This window comes from Cynoglossus semilaevis, chromosome 6 (assembly GCF_000523025.1).
Source record: "Cynoglossus semilaevis isolate Cse_v1.0 chromosome 6, Cse_v1.0, whole genome shotgun sequence".
NCBI lineage: Eukaryota > Metazoa > Chordata > Actinopteri > Pleuronectiformes > Cynoglossidae > Cynoglossus > Cynoglossus semilaevis.
In genome coordinates, this window is record NC_024312.1 from 6,490,719 (window position 1) to 6,509,379 (window position 18,661).

At 40.5% G+C, this 18,661-nt stretch overlaps 3 protein-coding genes across 9 annotated transcripts; 2 read left to right on the forward strand and 1 right to left on the reverse strand.

Annotated features, from left to right (window-relative positions):
* Window positions 1–101: 101 nt before the first annotated feature.
* coq9 (coenzyme Q9 homolog (S. cerevisiae)) lies at window positions 102–3,307 on the forward strand. 2 transcript variants are annotated; one of them, XM_025056222.1, is made up of 9 exons: window positions 102–257; window positions 860–1,100; window positions 1,242–1,377; window positions 1,634–1,776; window positions 1,915–1,999; window positions 2,093–2,302; window positions 2,483–2,638; window positions 2,922–2,975; window positions 3,067–3,307. In XM_025056222.1, the coding sequence occupies exons 1-9, from the start codon at window positions 197–199 to the stop codon at window positions 3,100–3,102; spliced, it is 1,122 nt and encodes a 373-aa protein (XP_024911990.1). In that variant the 5' UTR covers window positions 102–196; the 3' UTR covers window positions 3,103–3,307. The 2 variants fall into 2 exon arrangements, with proteins under 2 accessions (XP_024911990.1, XP_008309825.1); XM_008311603.3 differs by having other exon boundaries at window positions 2,093–2,197.
* A 251-nt stretch (window positions 3,308–3,558) lies between these two features.
* polr2c (RNA polymerase II subunit C) lies at window positions 3,559–6,512 on the forward strand. Its single transcript, XM_008311601.3, has 9 exons — window positions 3,559–3,753; window positions 4,080–4,129; window positions 4,330–4,398; window positions 4,496–4,548; window positions 4,747–4,875; window positions 4,956–5,007; window positions 5,102–5,270; window positions 5,355–5,429; window positions 5,518–6,512. The coding sequence occupies exons 1-9, from the start codon at window positions 3,668–3,670 to the stop codon at window positions 5,660–5,662; spliced, it is 828 nt and encodes a 275-aa protein (XP_008309823.1). The 5' UTR covers window positions 3,559–3,667; the 3' UTR covers window positions 5,663–6,512.
* A 550-nt stretch (window positions 6,513–7,062) lies between these two features.
* Window positions 7,063–18,659, reverse strand: tdrd12 (tudor domain containing 12). 6 transcript variants are annotated; one of them, XM_008311598.3, is made up of 38 exons: window positions 18,210–18,659; window positions 17,759–17,895; window positions 17,301–17,459; window positions 17,057–17,193; window positions 16,815–16,928; window positions 16,520–16,575; window positions 16,360–16,430; window positions 16,058–16,232; window positions 15,811–15,875; window positions 15,610–15,719; window positions 15,470–15,526; window positions 15,324–15,375; window positions 15,124–15,197; window positions 14,864–14,956; window positions 14,714–14,779; window positions 14,499–14,576; window positions 13,905–13,965; window positions 13,698–13,805; window positions 13,297–13,482; window positions 13,075–13,228; window positions 12,821–12,948; window positions 12,314–12,505; window positions 12,077–12,205; window positions 11,839–11,956; window positions 11,629–11,768; window positions 11,291–11,520; window positions 10,856–10,937; window positions 10,540–10,721; window positions 10,245–10,452; window positions 9,636–9,728; window positions 9,353–9,525; window positions 9,053–9,277; window positions 8,668–8,732; window positions 8,499–8,583; window positions 8,241–8,354; window positions 7,895–8,048; window positions 7,288–7,357; window positions 7,063–7,193 (listed from the first exon to the last, which is right to left on the reverse strand). In XM_008311598.3, exons 2-38 carry the CDS (start codon window positions 17,780–17,782, stop codon window positions 7,117–7,119), a joined length of 4,305 nt encoding a protein of 1,434 aa, XP_008309820.1. In that variant the 5' UTR covers window positions 17,783–17,895; window positions 18,210–18,659; the 3' UTR covers window positions 7,063–7,116. The 6 variants fall into 6 exon arrangements, with proteins under 6 accessions (XP_008309820.1, XP_016888248.1, XP_024911933.1 ...); XM_017032759.2 differs by having other exon boundaries at window positions 14,499–14,573; window positions 16,360–16,445; XM_025056165.1 differs by having other exon boundaries at window positions 13,770–13,805; window positions 16,360–16,445.
* Window positions 18,660–18,661: the final 2 nt, after the last annotated feature.

An 18,661-nucleotide genomic window follows, 5' to 3' on the forward strand; every position in this document is an offset into this window, starting at 1 on the left:
TTGGATTTGTCTAATTTTGGAGCTTCAAATCTCTTCATATTTCGGAGACGCAGAAGTTACACGTTTTAGATTGAAAGGGACATCCTGTTTCTTCATAGCCACAATGTGTCAAGTTTGACTGGTTTAAATTTGTCAACAAGGGTCGCAGTGAAATGACGCAGCAGTTCTGAAATTAAGCCCCTCCGTGCAGCTGGACATGGCGGCGCTGCTACTTAGAGCACTGCGGACTGGAAGGACACTGCGGGGGCTGGGTTCAGGTGAGAAACCGGCTTGGTTCATTTAGTCTCGTGTTTGTTATAAACGCCCTGAAAAAAAACTCCCAAGTGCCTTTGTGTGGCCCTCTATTTGCATGAACTTGAAACGACACATTGCTAAGGTTAGCTCTCTGTGCTAATGTCAACACTGAAGGACAGAAGTGGTCATATATATTTATAGCAGTGGATTTATTAACAAATCACAATGACCGTGAATTTGCTGTGGATATGACCTCAGCGTGTGAACGTCATTCTCCTGGTTAACACGTCCCCGCAGCTGGGGGGCGTATTCGTCTAGCTGTTGTTATACAAGTTGTCAAACCCTGTCTGTCAAAGTTGAACCGGAAACTCATTCTTTATGAAGGAGAAGGGTGGAATAATGCTTTTTATGTAACGTTACATGTTAATGTAGTACACGTGTGAGTCAATTATATTGTGTTTTTATGTTTTGTGCTTTTAGCTTTATATTGGTGAACTGTATGTGATTGTTTGTGAGTTTAATCTATGTATATCTACATTTCATTATTATCATGGTCATATTTCACTTAAAAGTTTGCATTTTTACTTATTTTTGAGACACAGAAAATGTACTTTGCCTCCTTCAGCTGTAGCTGCACCTGCCACATCTACCCCCCGGTGCAGCAGTCTGACACAAGGCTTCCACAGTACAGCACTGAGGCTTCAGGATGAATCCAAATCTGACAAATCATCCTCATCCTCATCCTCATCCACCAGCTACCATGAACATTATCAGGCTCATCCGGCAGACCAGGACACAACAGCAGCATCACATGGAGCTTCTGCAGACGATCCATCAACAGCAGATGCTTCTAGAGCAAACACCAGGTATGATTTAATTGTTTAATTGTTAACCTTAGTTTGTCTTCAGAAGTGTCTGGCATATAGAAGTGGACACTACTCCTGAAACTCAACTCCATACTTCCTTGGCTAGTGTCTGTGATTAACCATAACTTTTACACTGTGAAGCTACCAGGATCAGAGTGGAGAGCAGAGTGAAGAGTATGAAACGGAGGAACAGCTTCAAGCTCGAATCCTAACTGCAGCTCTGGAGTTTGTTCCTCTCCACGGCTGGACAGTTGATGCCATTGCAGCAGGTGCAGAGGTAAATAGTGGGACTAAAGTTGACTAATTCAAGAGAAAACAGAATGTAAAATGTCACAGTATTTCCATGCCCAAGTTAAAGCGCCTCAAAGGCAATATTCAAACTGTTACATTATCATACAGCTGTGGTAAATTATTGATCTAATATACATTGAACACAGAAAAAAGTTAAGGTTAGAGTTAAGTAACGGTTAGAAAAGACTCAGCTCAGTTTTTCAGAGAGAAATATTTATATTTGTTTGTGTTTTTGACACTAGACACTGGAGCTGTCTTCTGCGTCCACTGGTATGTTTAACAACGGAGCTGGAGACTTGGTCCTGCATTTCATCGCGCAATGCAATTCACAGCTGACTGAGATCCTGGCTGAACAAAACAATCAGGTCCAGCTGGGCCAGGCTGAGTATGTAGGACACACAAATACACACATGCCCCAAATCCATTCTGTATTGCAACTTTCCTCCTAAAACAAGGATCTTACTTGGTCATTTAATCTCTATCAACTAAACTTTTCATTTTTCCTCTCATGTTTGTTATTCAGACAAAAGAAAACAGCTGACTTTCTGAGAGATGCTGTGGAGACCAGACTTAGGATGAACATCCCCTATATTGACACATGGCCACAGGTAAAGTCTTCCTGTTCACAAGTCCTAGGAGAGATAGCAGGAAGAGGGCCTGAAGGAAAAAAGTTAATCTGATCCTCCTCTTTATGTTTGAAGGCAATGAGTATTCTGCTGCTCCCATACAACATCCCTGACAGTCTGAAGCACCTGTCCACCATGGTGGACGACATATGGTACTATGCTGGAGACAGATCCACAGATGTGAGTGGATCCTATCATCACCCCCGATCCCCTCCTACTTCTGCTCACACCTTCTTGTCCCCCTTTCATCAGCATCCCCATAAAATCCGGCCTGCCACCTTACAGGTTACACCCACCTTCCTCTTCTCCCCTCCCCTCTCCAGCTTTTTCTTTTGCTACATTTTTATTAATTGTTAGATATTTTAGTGTATTTTACCTTTTGGATTTCAGTGACTCCCAGGTAATCCATAAGCAGACACTGAACTTGGTATGGTAACAGTGATAATTTGATCTTCTTGTTTCCAGATGAACTGGTATACCAAACGTGCGGCACTGACAGGCATCTACAACACCACAGAGCTGGTGATGCTGCAGGATTCCTCTCCAGACTTCCAGGACACCTGGAACTTTCTTGACAACCGTATTCAGGACATGGCCAACATGGCCACCTCTGCTAAACAGGTGCAGTGCACTGTGTTATATAGCCACACCTTCAGGTCCCTTACTTCATTATGAAATGTGTATGAATTTGTTTGTTATAAAGTGGAGTTATGGAGGTATTTAATTTGAGTTGATTCTCAAAACCAACCTCAATGTTTTTCCTTGTTTAGTGTAAGGGTATTAAGGAAGCTTGTGCTTTTTTTTCTTCATCTTAAAGAGCGCAAAAGCAATGAAAAATTTAAAATGTTTAGGAATGTACATCTCAACTCTACCCAATAATAGCACATTCTACTTTGTTTTGTAGGTACAGTCGACCGGTGAAGCTGTTGTGCAGGGATTTATGGGAGCTGCTGTAACAGTAAGTATTTCCTTTTGTAAAATGTTTTGCTTTGATATTATTTTAAATCTTAGTATTTGAATTGCGCATAATAATGTATCTCTCGTTTCAGCTGAAAAACCTGACAGGTTTGAACCAGAGGCGATAATCACTCACACTGTTCTTCAAAGAACATCCAACTTGTTTGATGAGCTGTAGATCAATAAATCTAATTATATTTTGTTCATCTCCCCTTGTATAAAAAGTAACCCAGATTTGTCATTATGCTGTTGGAGCAAATGGTATTAAAATAAAGATATATTATTGTACTTTTTACATTTGTATTTGTTCTATGTAATAAATGATAAAGCGGGGCCATGTCTGGTATTCACAAAGCTTATTTTTTATATTTAGATTTAAATATTTTAAGTTAAGAGTATTTTTAATGAAGTAAAATACCTACAGCTATATAGAATAACATTATTTTATACAAAAAGACAAAGAACGAATACAGAGCTTTATTTTGAACAGATGTATCCGGTTTTCTCCTTACCCGGATGTAAAATGAAGACCCGCCCCTATGTTGACAGAATGGCCAATTGTAACCTGGAATTATATACGTTGGTCGCGCAAGATTACTAACTACTTCCGAGTGAACATTCAGTTCGAACTAGTGGTATCGAAGAAGCGGGTGGACGGTTCTAGGACGTTGATTCCGAGTTTTCAAGTTAAAAATGCCGTATGCGAACCAGCCCACGGTGAAAATTACGGAACTGACAGACGAAAATGTTAAGTTCGTTATTGAAAACACGGATTTGGCGTAAGTTTTTAAGTTTAGTCACTGGGAGCAACCATCTTTGTTTACAGCATCATCAACACAATCTCAAACCCAACATTTCCTTTGCGGCCTGGATACAGGCAGCCTGTAGTATTCTTAAGTTGTTTCTTTAACAAAATAAAGCTTGTGTCATTAATACTCACGTAAGGAGTCAATACTACGACTGCCATTTATTATGAACATATAGACAATGACCATTGATTCACAAACAATGTAAAATGATTTTCCTTCATGTTTGATTATGTGTGTAAGAAATGTGGTTTTGGTTCAAGTTTCCACATTTAACATCAAACCCCTCTTTTTCTCAGGGTGGCAAATTCTATCCGCCGTGTTTTTATGTCAGAAGTTCCCACAATAGGTGAGGTTTATTTATACTAACTTATTATTTTTAATTCATATTACTATATGATTGAAAAAAAATATTTTTAATTCATATTACTATATGATTGGAAAAAAAAATCATGTCTTTGTTTGACCAGCTTGATATTTACACACTACTTTAACACGTTACGGATTTTATATGTTAGCACTGCTAATCAAATTATTTTCTTTTTACAGCAATTGATTGGATCCAGATCGATGCCAATTCATCAGTACTACATGATGAGTTCATAGCACACAGAGTTGGTTCGTATTACATTTGATGGTACAATGTCAGAAGTGCAGAAGCTTTGTCATAAGTGGAAGACTGATGTTTAATAGTTTTTGTTTTTTCATTTCTCAGGCCTCATACCTCTCACCAGTGATGACATTGTAGACAAACTACAATATTCCAGGGTGAGTTTTCTGGGTCGCATCACAAATGGGCCTGAATCTTTTAAGATACATTTGTTAAAAATGCATCCTGTTAAAAGAACAGGCTTGTGACGGGAGTGTTGATGGTTTGAATACTGCGTTTGTCGGACTTTGTCTTAACATTTCTTCCTTCAATACAGCATGTTAAAAGAAACTTACTCAGTTTTTGTTTTTCTCCAGGACTGCACCTGTGATGATTTCTGTCCCGAGTGTTCTGTTGAATTAACCCTGGATGTTCGGTGTACTGAAGATCAGACACGTCACGTAACCTCGCGTGACCTTTTGTCCAACAACCCCAGAGTCATCCCTGTGAGTTTCAGGAAAAATTTGATGTCACTTTGTTGAAGCAGAAAGGAGAGGCTGACGTTTTTCTTCATGTTCATTTTCAGGTGACGTCCAGGAGTCGAGACAATGATCCAAATGACTATGTCGAACAAGATGGTAAGTTGAATGAAGAAAAAAACATTAAAACATATCAACATGGAGATCATGAATCATCTTGATGTGAACTAAATATTTATCTTATCTTCCTCAGACATTTTGTTGGTGAAGCTGCGCAAAGGTCAGGAGCTCCGACTCAGGGCGTACGCCAAGAAAGGCTTTGGTAAAGAGCACGCTAAGTGGAATCCAACAGCGGGCGTATCCTTTGAATATGACCCAGACAACGCACTCAGACACACGGTCTACCCACGGCCTGAAGAATGGTAAGAACAAGGAAAACCACAAACTCTATAAACAACTGTGGTGTGGATTTTCTCAGACCAAAAATACATCACTTTGATTTCTAGGCCAAAAAGTGAATATTCTGAGATTGAAGAGGATGAGGTCCAGGCTCCCTATGACCCCAATGGAAAACCAGAAAGGTCACATGATCGTTTACGATTAGTTTCAGTCGTATTTTTTCTCCTCTGAACTAAAAGACTCATTTGTGGCTCGATTGCCGTTTCACAGGTTCTTTTACAACGTGGAGTCTTGTGGGTCTCTGCGACCAGAGACCATCGTCATGTCTGCGCTAGCCATCCTGAAAAGGAAACTGAGTGACCTTCAGACCCAGCTAAGCCACGAGATCCAGAATGATGTGCTCACCATCAACTGAGGATGTCGCCATGTTGCAGTGAATGTTGTTAAATCAATGTTTTTGTTATGTTTGTGTTACCCTTAAATACATTTTTGAAGTTTAGGAAGATGTTGTCTTTCTTGATTGTTCAGTGGTCCGGTAGACTCGGTAGACGGATTCGTGTATTATTTGGCACCAAGCCACAGTAAAAGATTAATTTCTTAATACATTTTCAGACTCCGATACTAACAGAATATTATCTAAAAGATGTTTGATTTTGAAAAGCTCCTTAAACACAATAAATTAAAGAATAAAGCTATAAATAGGAAAGACAATTTAATTCATCCTCACCGGTGTTGAGCAGTCGTGATTCTGGAATGTTCGCTCCGCTTTCTCACAAATACTGTAGCCGACCAACTGCTTTTCGTTGATCCAAATCGGTGTCAACTTTTCCACTTCTTCTACTGTCTGAGATCTTTTCTTGGTGATCACAGTCACTCCTTTGACCTTAGCATCTTTTATTGCCTTCTTCATAATGATGCTACAAATCCACCACTTTGTTAAACCAAACTGTAAAGACAGATCTGAAACACCAGCTCCATTTTCATGGTTTCGTACAATCTTTCTTCACTTCTATTGTTGTTCTCACTGTTTTATTTTCCCACGGTGATTTATGAAAAAAAAATAATAGAAGAAATAGCACAGCGCAACAAATACCAGAAAAACCAGACAACAGTTCTAAGTGTGTATATCCCAAGCGCGGGCCAGTTTTATTTTCTTCTTTAAAGGAAGGAAAGTGAACTACTTGTCATTGTGACACAGCACACCACCAAATGTGACCTCTGCTTTTAACCCATCACCAAAGTGAACAGTGGGCAGCTTTAAGCGCCCTGTGAGCAGTGTGTGGGGACGGTGTCATGCTCAGAGCACCCAGCTGGTGGACTCGAGCCTGAAACCATCCGGACCCAAGTCTGCTTCCTTAACCACTAAGCCACCACTGCCCCCGTTCTTGTTAACAGAGGGACATTTTAATACAAAAGGAAACAAATTGTTCTGTATTAAACAAAAAGTCTTCAATCTCACACTGTCCCCACATTAGACAACATATCAAGAAGGTTAGGGATGAACTAAATAAAAATGAAACTTCTACTACATAACTGCATTGGAACAATGGTATCAGCAAACTAAACTTTTTCTATTCAAATTATTTGGATTAATCAATCCATATTGGTCAAAATTTCAAGATCGAACACTGAATCTAGAACGGACAGAATGACCAACACAGTAAGAATTAGAAATGAGCAGATCAGAGGAACCGATGAAGATAAGCAGTTTGGAGATAAAGTTATTAGTTATTACATTAGATGAAGAGAAAAGTTTGAACCTGGTGTTACAAAAGCCTCCAACACATCTCATAATCTAGTGATTTTTTTTTTTTTTGAGTCCACTCACAGTGGTGCCAACTGCTCATCCACAGAGATGTTCTTTGATCATCAGTCACTGTCACTTTCTCCGTCCTCTGAGTTCACATAGCAGTTATCTTCCCCTGTGCTCCCAAAAAACAACGTGCCTGGAGACCAGCAGCACACATTAGCTTTGTATAGCAGTGACAGCCATTAAAAAAAAATCAGTAAGAACATGTATTTTCAAAAGAAATGTATTACCGTTGTTCTCAACAGAACCTCTGTCTTCATCTTCTTCAACATGGTTCATGTCATAGCTCACAAAGATGTTCTATACAGAGAAATTCACAGAAGTAAATGTTTAACTTATCGATTGCTGATTACTTATTGACTCTGGAAAATAAATTACATTTATTGCACAGAAATGAAAACAAATGTGACATTTTCCTTTATACTAGGGATGTCCGATAATATCGGCCAATATTAGCATAATTGTATTTAATAATCTCTAAGAATCGTTATCGTTTTTTGCTCCATTAATGAAAACCTCATAATGAAACGTCTGGGTTTCGCCAAATGACGTGTGCCCTAAGAAAAGTTTTGGGGAAAAACGGCGGTACATGAAAGTGAAGGTCACTAGATGGCAGCATTGCAGCTCATTTTATTAATTTATTGTAATAATTGGGGGATTGTATGCAGAATGCTGGTGCCAGCAACTGATACACTGGTTTATACAGATAAACAAATAAATATTACTCCGTCCTCAATACTTATACCACAGCTGTACTACAGCTCCTGTAAGTTCCTCACGCGTCCTCAATACTTATACCACAGCTGTAAGTTCCTCACATAAAATAATAAAAAGTACCTTGTTTCTGAGGAATTTCTCCCAGTGTCCCTGCTGCTGTTTGACTAGCTTTATGACCGGCTCATTAGACTTCATTTCCCAGTGGCAGCGGTCGGCATCAATGTTGCTGTAGAGCTCCAGCACAGCTCTGTAGGTCCGACCTTTCACACCAGCACTGAACACGATCGAGAGACGAGGATAAGGAGTGATAAAAAATACTTTTCATTATCCTCTTTCTACAATGACACAGAAAGGCCAGTAAATCGATACCTGTAGCCACTCCTAACAGTGTAGAATAATCTGGATAAAAATCTCCACCAATCCAATGTGATTTGAAAGTCATTAGGTGTGGTCTCCCCTGACTCACCTGTAGGTGACCCTGTCAGAGTAGAAATCACAGCACTGGCTCTCTGGGTTGATCAGCTTCACCGTGACAATCACACTGTCAGGAGTCTGGTACCAAGTCATGAGAGGATGAAAACTAAAACAGGCAAAGTTGAAACATAAATTAATGTCAAGCGCACAAACAGAAAAACAAACAAACGTACAACATCCATGTGTTGACAAACTGACACTAATTTAAAAAATGATGTAGTTTTTTAAAATTAAAAAGAGAGTCTGGCACCTTTTCACAGAGGCATCACTCTCTGTTTCAGGAGTGCTGACCGTATTCTGCTGGACGCTGCTTGGGTTTTTATCTGGAGGAAAACCTGATGTCACACAAACACGCTATAGTCGATATTTAAAGGGAAAATATTTATTAGTTATAACGTACTATACTTCACTTTTATTACCATCAGTGCAGGTGTTGGAACATGCAGCCAAGTCAGTGGGAGGGCTAAGTTCATCTTCTTCATCACTACACGACATGTGAGGAAAATCAATATGGTTCTGTGTAACATAGTTCATCCAGAAACAGGTCCAGTGTTGTGTTCAAATCTTAAACATTGTATTGACGAGGACATAAATGTATAAACAATATACTGTATTTGGTGAGTATTAAAATTGAGTATTTTTATGGTAGTTACCTTTTCTATAATATGTGGTACTTTACGTTAAAAGGCCTTAAAAACCTCAGCCCAGTTGTTTGTCCTACTTGTACCTAAATAACAAACCTGAGGAGACACCTACCTTACACGTTCAAAAACCTCAGCCCAGTTGTTTGTCCTAGACACCTACCTTACACGTTTGTCTAAATCCAGCTTCATGGTCTGATTGTTCACATGTTCATCTGCAGCCTGACTTTCTGACAGGGCTGTTTGATCACACACGTGGTCCAGGTGGTGCTGAAGAGCTGGTTCCTGGATGGTGGGTTTGTTCATTGTGTTGATTCTGGTGTCATTACACTGAAGGTCTCCCTCAGCTCTGACATCATTCTCCAGAGTCAATGAGTCGACATTTAACCTACAAATCAGCCACAGTCACCATTACCGCTCCTTATCTTCACATCCTTTTCATGTCATTGTAGCTTTTCATTACCCATTCATCTGACTGGACTCTGGGCCACTGTTGGTGTCAGCCTCCTGGCACAGCTCCCTCAGCAGGTCCAGATGCTCTGGGTTACTGACCCCCAATCCAGTTTTCAGGATTTCAGACTGGACAGCATATTCATTAATAACCGTTCTCATACCGGGCACCTGTGTCACTCGGACCTACAGGAACAGGAAACAGTTTGCCATTACGTAAAATTTTGTGTCAATGAATTTTGATTTGACTAAAATCCTGCATACTGGTTGGTGAATGTGTGAGTAACAAAACAAACCATGGAATCAACAAAGACCGTGTTTCCCAAACTGAACACTGCTCTGGCCCTGTGCTGCAGACCTTTGACCCTCTGACTGATGGCTCTGGTAGCCTGAAGACAAGTCAAAGTTATCACATCACTGTGCATGAGAATCACACAGTGATTATCAATACATAAAACATAGCTCTCTTTGCATTAGCATAGAAATTGAGTCCTTGAGTAATAATGACTAACCCGTTAGTTTCCAGTTCAACTAAAACAGGGGTCTGCAACATGTGGCTCCTGAGCCTCTTTTCATTGGCTCCCTTCAAAATCACTCTTTTGTCCTATGCAGTGGATCAACCATTTATATAAGTCAATGGCACACAGGAGGGAGCTTGAGTTTTGATCTAGTTGATTGAATATACTATGTTAGATTACATTTTTAACTTGCTTGCTAACAGCAAAACACCATAATGCCACCAGCCACTCTACTAATAGAGTCAGGTGTACAAGCTGATGAGTGAATGGGGCACTGAATGTCATCATGTTGGAACTGATCAGGTGTTTGTTGCAGACCCCTGTGAAAACCATCACAAATAATGACTTATTTTCAAGCAGACTTAGATAGACTGGTTTTGAGATGACCTTGGGGTGCCAGTTGATCTCAGCGTCCCCCGGTTTGACCGAGCAGACGATGATCTCCACAGCCTGGGCAGGCAGGGAGTGAAACTTCTCCGGCAGCTGAAGAATTTGATAACATTTCACCTCCTCCTCTTTTCCCACATCGATGAAGCGAACAAATGCTCTGAAAAAACCGCAGACACTTCTGTCTAGAACAGACAGGATCTTCACCCTTCAGGTGAAAAAAAAAGTTTTCAATTCTTTAAGTGGATCTTTAGCCAACGATTCCATTCCTGTATATCTAAATATTGCACTGTACCTGTGGAAGGCCTTGTCTTCTTCTACAGCGTACAGACCACCGACTAACACCTCTTCAGCTCCTGGTTTATTGTCAACATAGTACGAAGCCATCTCTGAAGCCAAACTCTCAAAACCGTTATCGCTTTTTGAGATGACCCGACCGTAGAAGACAGACGCCGTCTTGACGTGGACGGGCACAACCTGGGACAATGGATGGCAGCGGATGAAACTGCTTCAGTTACTGAGTTTGTACAATAAGCTACACTAAAGCTGAGACTTTACACTGTGAGGCGTTACAAACGAACATGATTCTAATACAACAATGGAACCCAAACCTCTATGACTCCAGAGGCAGGAAGCTCAGACTGATCAAGCTCAGAACTGAACTTGTGGCGATCTGGACATGAACTGCTGTCTCTGCAGAAAAAACACAAAACATTGTGCATTTACAAAATCCCTGAATTGACAGTTTGAAATTACTAAGTTGTTTTTTAACGACCATTCTCACTATTACATTTCAGATCTGTCTTTACAGTTTGGTTTACGGTAACAAAGTGGTGGATTTGTAGCATCATTAAGAACAAGGAAGGAATAAAAGAAGCTAAGGTCAAAGGAGTGACTGTGATCACCAAGAAAAGACCTCAGACAGTAGAAGAAGTGGAAAAAGTTGACACTGAATTGGATCAATTTTCAGTTTACAAACGGCCTTTCATGAACGACCTAAGTTCAAAAACCGAGGTTCCACTGTATATAGAATTGAACAAAAACACCTGCAGACTCCAAAGCTTTTCAGGTAGCTGCAGAGAGGCCTGTTGGTCTTTAGGTTCTCCCTGGCAGTTATGACAGACTGTGCAAAGGACAGCAACTGTGCGGGCAGCAGAGCATCAGTCCGCTGCAGGTACCGCAGAACTCCGACGACATGAGACGCATTTTTCTCTGAAATGAGCAGCACTGACTTGGTAACTTCAGGACGGCCCCTTGTTTGATCGGTGGTTAAAACCTTGAAAAATATTCAAGAAAACATGACGCTCTTACCGTAAAATACTACATTCACCGTAGAGGATTTATTTAGACAACGTATAAATGAAAGTTCTGACTTTCTTCTCACCCTTTCTGAGAGATTTCTGAAGTTGTCCGACATGCAGAAGAGACGGCTGCCGAACAGCTTAGGAGAAGTGGGGAAACCGTAGTGGATCACACAGGTGGCATCTCTGATCCCAAAACACTTCAGACACTCGTTGGTGGTCACTACAAGGGAACGTTTGTTGATACTTTCTTTTTGTTTAAAGGTCCAAGGTTTATAGTATTGTAAGCTTACCCATAATCACATGGCTGCCATGGCCAATGTTCTTTTTCCACTCCTTGATGACCAAGTCAAACTGGTCTGTAAGGCCCTCATGAGCCTTGAGGCAAAACAATGATTTGTTTTTTACAGCCTGATGATCAGAAAACAAACATTATCTACAGAGAACTTACTTAGAATTACGGTTTTAACAATGAACTGACATTTTAAAGTTGAATGTGTAGTAATTTTTAATTATTAATAGTTGTTTTACCACAAACACATTTTCAACTTCCTGAGCAGAGTTGGTTATGATGAGTGTCTTCTGGCCAACATCTGGACTGGAATCAAGTGTTCCCAACAGCTCCAAGATCTTACTGCTTTCTGAGGACATGAGGATAAGCTGCAGGAGGAGGACAGACACTTTTGTTTCAGTCAATTCATATCAGTGAAAACAAAAGAGTTTGTCATGCAGAACCCATCGAACATACTGTAAGTCATTAAGACAAACCTGTTGGACGTTGCCGTAGAGAGCCGCGTCCTCCGGATTGGAAATGACAACACAGGGGTAGGGCATGTAGGTAGTTACCAAGTCCACCATGTGGGTGGACCACTGCTTTGCCACAGCAACAAGCTGCTGAGGGCAGGAGGCCTTGCCCTCACTGGAGGTCACCTTTTGGTAATGTTGTAAGATGGTTGCCATCTAACAGGAGAGCATGATTAAAAATGATCCAATTTCACTTAATTGGCCTGAAAACTATTATTTATTTATTTATTGCAGAACAATTAAATACTCTTCTGCCAGGTGACAGCAGATGGCTATGAAAACTAAATAAAAATAGATAATCGGAGCTGTTGAAGAAGATCTTTGTGAAGTCTTTCTTAAATTCCTGCCAGTGTATCGGCGTTAACTTGAACTAAACATGATTAAAAATAAATCGAATGTTTTGCTCTGTCCTTTTTGGCACCTTTTCTAATCATAGTAACAAATGAAAAAGTAACAGTGAATAAAGTTAACCTGGTTGGGTGCATTAACGAAGAGAGAGTCGGCCTCATCCAGCAGCAGGTGGCACAGACGCAGAAACATGAAACAGTGAACGGACATTAGACGAACCAGACTGAATGGCGTGGTCACCAGCAGTAGACCTGATCACAAAAGGAAATCTGTGGTCAGAGTTAAAATAATCCCCTAACGGGAACTAAGCAAACCATTTTAAATGGGATTTTCTTTCTATAATTAGGACTTTAGGACTGAAAAAAAGTTTTGCTCACAGTTCTTTGGGATCCTGACAGTCTTAACCTCATCTTTCCCAATGCCAAGCAGCAAAATGAATGGACGAAGGGCATGGGCTATCCTGGTACTGACCAGCAGGTCATACACTGTCTGGACCTTCTCCCAGTTTGGACACAGGAGTACAACTATGGGCTGAAAAAAGATGCACACTGAAACACCCCAGACGACTAAAATGACCGTCAGGTTTCACCAGTGCTCACCCCAGCGCTGGACGTGAAGGAACAGAAGATGGTGTTAAGCAGGACATGGCTGAGGAGTGGTGGGAGGTAGCTGAGTGGCTCGGTAGCACTGTGGGAGATTATGATGGTGTTGCGTCCTCTGGACACCGCCGGCCAGCCGTAACGATCTGCCAGGGACAGAGTGCAGTACTGCCTCCTACGGAGTAGCTGCAGATACGAGGGCCAATGGTTTGGTTTTAATTTACAGGGTCTGTTATGACTCAGCAAAGGACAGGAAATCATACATCTGTAATTAATAATCCTTCATTTCTTTCTTAAAACTGCCACATGATGGTGCTCTCAGGGAATGATCCCTCTGGATGGTTTATATATTTCTTATATATTAAACAGCTCAACTGAAAACTCAGAACATTCTTATTTACGCAGCGGAATGCATCAGTCACAGGTGCATCATCCAGACTGGTGCAGGGCTGAATTGGTATGACAGAATGTACCAAAACTCCACAGCCCATTGGATCACTGGGAATGACCTACGGAGAGTCAGGAAAAGGGACAACTTTAACACTACCAATCACACAACTATGACTTTAGACAAGCATTTGAAAATAAATGAAAATGAAAAAACCTACAGCTTCATCTCCAGACTCTGGAGCAGAGTTCAGAGGTGTGGGATTCATCCATTCCAGAAGCCTGTGGTAAGACAGCCATTAAAGTACCATAAATCCCAGACTATAATTCGCACTTTTTTTCATCCTTTGGCTGGGTTTGCGACTTATTTAAATATATATATTTTATGGTCTGTATTTGAAATATATAATTTTACGTTTGTTATTTTCACACTGATAGCCGCCAGAGGGCACTCTAGGCTTGTGTACCTGTATCTGCTACTCCTGTACCACTGAAATTTTACATGTTCGTTATTTTCACACTGACAGCCGCTAGAGGGCACTTTTGTGACTTATACTTCGGAGCAACTTATAGTCTGGAAAATACGGCAGTGTTAAATCATATTTGGTATGTAATTCATTTGTTCATATGGGACACAGGTTCTTAGCTTATTTAACACATAAGACGTCATGTGATTAGTGATTTAATATCAATTTGTGTCGTAACAGTCTGTCACACTTTACCTGCCGTTCGTCAGATAAAAACTGTACCAGCGCTGTCTCTGTGAATCACAACAGCAGTTATACATCTATGTTAAGTACACTAACATGGCTGACCTTGAACAGGCCCAGTGCACCTCCGCTCTGCACATCTTTGTTGCTTCTGTTGATCCAGACTCAGACAAATCTGACCTGCTGTGAGCCAACAGGGCAGAAAACAGAACCTCAGTTCAGAAACAAACCAAAAAATCTCTCAAATCACAAATATGAATATGAATAAAAACCACAAAGAAAACTAAAAGCTAAACTGGTGCAGCGTGAGTTAACTGTACCGTGTGTCTCCACTGGTGTCATTTTCAACATGATTGACTTCAAGACCAGTTGCTTCTATTTTTTCACTGCAAAAAATATTAAAAATAACTTCAATTGTGAAGTGTCACTATAATGGCTATAGAAATAAAACAATGCAAAAGTCTCTTCACCTTGAGCAGAGATCAGTCACAGGGCGCGACCCTGTGTTATCAGTCAGAGGGCGTGACCCTGTAGTAGACTCACCATTGTGTAAGGAGGATACACTGTTAAAATAAACAATAAAGTCATTGAATATTGTATAAAGAGGAGGTGTAACAACATCCGTCCTGGTTAAAAAAGATAAGATAAGTGGCAGCAACAGAGTGAGAATTGTCATCCTATTTTTTTTTAATGATTTATAAAAAGAATGTATTGATGGTAAACGTCTTACGCCTCCTGTTCTGAGCAGGACATTGAAGTTGGAACATAAGATTTTTTGTTGTTAGGCTCTTCATGCTCATCGATCTGGAATGAAAGGAAAGAAATATTCATTTACAACTTAATCTATTCATTATCTCTCACCTTCCCTGTTGCCACACGCTTTTCACACTCACGACTATTTTTATAATCAATATATTGAGGTAAACTTACACTCTGGTTCGTCTGCTGGAAGCTACAGCCAGGATTCAGAAATGTCATAAATCTGTGGCAGAGGACGACAGAAGTGCACGCAGTGTTTTACTGTGGTGACCAATCACATGAGAGATGTGTGACAAATAGGTCAGATCAGTTCTCACTTCAAAAGATTGGAGTCCTTGGTTGAAGTAGAATCTGTAGAATGTGACGTGTAACACCTGTAACACCAAAAGGGAAAAGAATAATCATGATTTTCTTTATCTCTGCTGACCAGTGAATTCACCTGAAAAAAACTGCTTACACGTTGGCAGTGGCATGTTGAGAGCTGCTTCCTGATTGGCCAACAGAAAAAAGTTGTGGAGAGACGGTTGGTCTGTCATCTGCCTCCGTGATCGTCACATCATCCTGTCCCTGAAGTAGGAGAAAAAACAAAAGTCAAGGATAGCTGACATCTGTAGCAGCACTGATGCTAAAAGGACACAAGCAGCAACGAGCTGCTGACCTGAGGTGAAGAGGAAGCTGTCAGCCAATCAACATTCAAGCCAGAAACTGGACTGCTGGATATCACTGAGGACAAAAAAAAAATCAAGTTACGTACAGATTAAAGCAAACTGATGTATATCCATTTATAAACAAATAAGATCTGATATCATATTGTTAAGTAGAATTTCTCCACCATTAGAATGGAGACAAGTGTGTTTTTAAGTAGAATTTCTCCACCAATAGAATGAAGACAACTGTGTTTTTACCAGGAGATGGTGGAGTTTCCACTGCCGTCTGGTTTGAGTCCGGGACTGTCTGTGTTAAGACGCTGGAGAAGAACGTGACGGCTATTCGATCCAACTCCTTCGATCTGCTGCACTCACCTGACCCTTGGTTGTAATATGCAAACTTTTTGGCCACAAGGTCGTCATTCACACAGATCTATATAAAAAAATCAACAGGTTATGAACAACTTTTACAGCGACCTAAATCCACTGTGTTCTGCTCATTTCTACGAAGTCCTACATAAGAACATCTAACATTCTATAAAAAATAGAATGAAGTTCACCTTGATGTTATTGACAGTCAGGTAGAGCTCAATGGAGGTAGAGTCTGACTTTGTTTCAAAAAGCACAGCCTCTGTCAAGGTTGATGCTAAGTCATAAAAAGAAGCAAATCTTTAAAGTCTCACAACAACACGGGTCTGTCAAATATTGACTGTCTCTCACCTTGTAGCAGGTTGTGTAGGTACAGTGTAGCTGAGCTGTCCCACTGACTGGACGGCCTGCAGGGGAGAAGATGAAAGCTTTGAAAGATTAGGGTAGATTGAGATTTTCATTTGATTCATACAGAGGATTTTATTCTATCATATGTTTAATACACATGCACTCTGTACTTTATCATCAGTGTGTAATCCACTGTTATTCTATCATCTGATCTTGTCCTGTGTCCAGCTCAACACAGACTTTGAAACTAGATCACGAGTCTATAACGTACCTAGTTATAATAACACATTTTTCTTACATCAGCTCAGCCTTTTCCACCGACACACGTAGGGTAGTTGGCTTAATTCCTGCCAGTTGAAATCTCCTCACCCAGAAAGGAAGTTCAAGAAACTTTTTCACAGCCACTCGAATACTATTGTTGAAATATGTGAAAGGCCAAGTTATAATAAAATTGTGATTAAAAACAGGTAATCAGACAACCAGAAAAATACAAAAGTTTAAATTTAATGTGTTATGAAGAATACATAGTCAGAGTCTTACAGTCCTTTGTCGACGATAAGTCGTTCTCCGTAGTCAACCAGGAGGCAGCGAGCTCTGCAGGACACCGAGTCGGTGATGACCGACTCCACCACTGCCCGACACCATGACTTTATCATTGACCAGTAGACGACAAAAACCTGAAGGAATATTTTATTAACACTCAAACCAGCTCCACCTTATGCACCTTCTTTGAACCGAAAAAATGAGAAGACATGGGTGAAAGCAGACTGCTGAACGACTTTACCTCTCCCTCCACTAACTTGGGCTTCAGCAGATGCTGATCCAGAGTAGTGTTGTGGTAGAAGAGGTTCATCTGAGCAAGAAAGTTGTAATGATCTGTTTTGTCTTTGCTGCCCTTGGGGGGATGACAAACTCGACCCCAAAGGCAAGATGGGTTCTCAACCTGTGGGATATTTCCAATAGGTAACAAGAAAAATCATTTCAACTCAACAGACATTGTCCATGGAGGTTAGTACAAAACGATTAGTACAGTCCATTCGCACATTCTCTGCATCTTTGTTCTGCTTCTTACTTCTAATAATAGTATGTTGTTTTGAAATATTCGAATCGTTTACATTTGTGAGTCACTATGAAGCACTTCGTGTTGTTGATCAACGTTGATTGTTGACTACCAAAAGAATTAAACGTAACCTAGATCTTTTTATGATGTTAATGGCGAAAATTAACAAAAAACACACTTACCTTTAAAATCGATATTTTCGACATTGTACGGATAAGCGGATGAAAATGGATGGATGGCTGGATGAATGGATGGATGGATGGATGGATTGTATGTGCAGCGTAATAATATGGAAATCAATGATTCGCTGTGGCAACCCCTGAAAAAAAGGGACAAAGTCGAAAAAAAAAGATGTGCAGCGTAATCCAACCGACTTCCACCTCCTAAAACAACACACCTGACACTCAAAGAGCACAGAATTCGGGTTACAGAATAAATGTCAAACTCCCTAACCAAAAAAAGAGATTTGGATTATAACGGACGTCGACATTTTTACTGCACACGTGTGCACGAATTCTTAATTAAAGTAAACGTTGCAGTCGATTGCTGTCAGAGGTTAAGCTAACTGGTGATAAAATGTCTTTACAGTTTTGATAAAGATGATTATTTTTGTTGAATCTCTGTCAATCTTACCTGCTGAGAACTCCTTGTTACTTAATTGGAAAAGTTGGTCGACAAGCGAGACACAAGGGTGGAACACTACAGAACCTAGCCGATAGAGGGCATTATCTTGTCGCTCATTTTTTGAGCCATAGTCTCCTACACAGCTTTACAGTGTAAACTATTGTGGTCTTGTGTATCTACGGCTGCAACGCTGATTAAAGTTCTCCTTTTACTACCTGGACTACTACAGAATTGTGAAACACCTTTGTAGAACAGCGGCCGATAAAAATTATTCGGAGCATACTAGCATCCTTGACAGCTATTTTACTTGTTTCTTCAATCTGGCAACCCGGCTGTGGTCAGAGGCTAAGGTTGTGACTGCAGTTCTTTAGCCAGATGACCGGGGTAAACAGCTGTTGACAGACTGCTGTGGACGTTATTGTCATGCCAAAGCCTGACAGAGCTGAGGGTCCAGCTGTTTA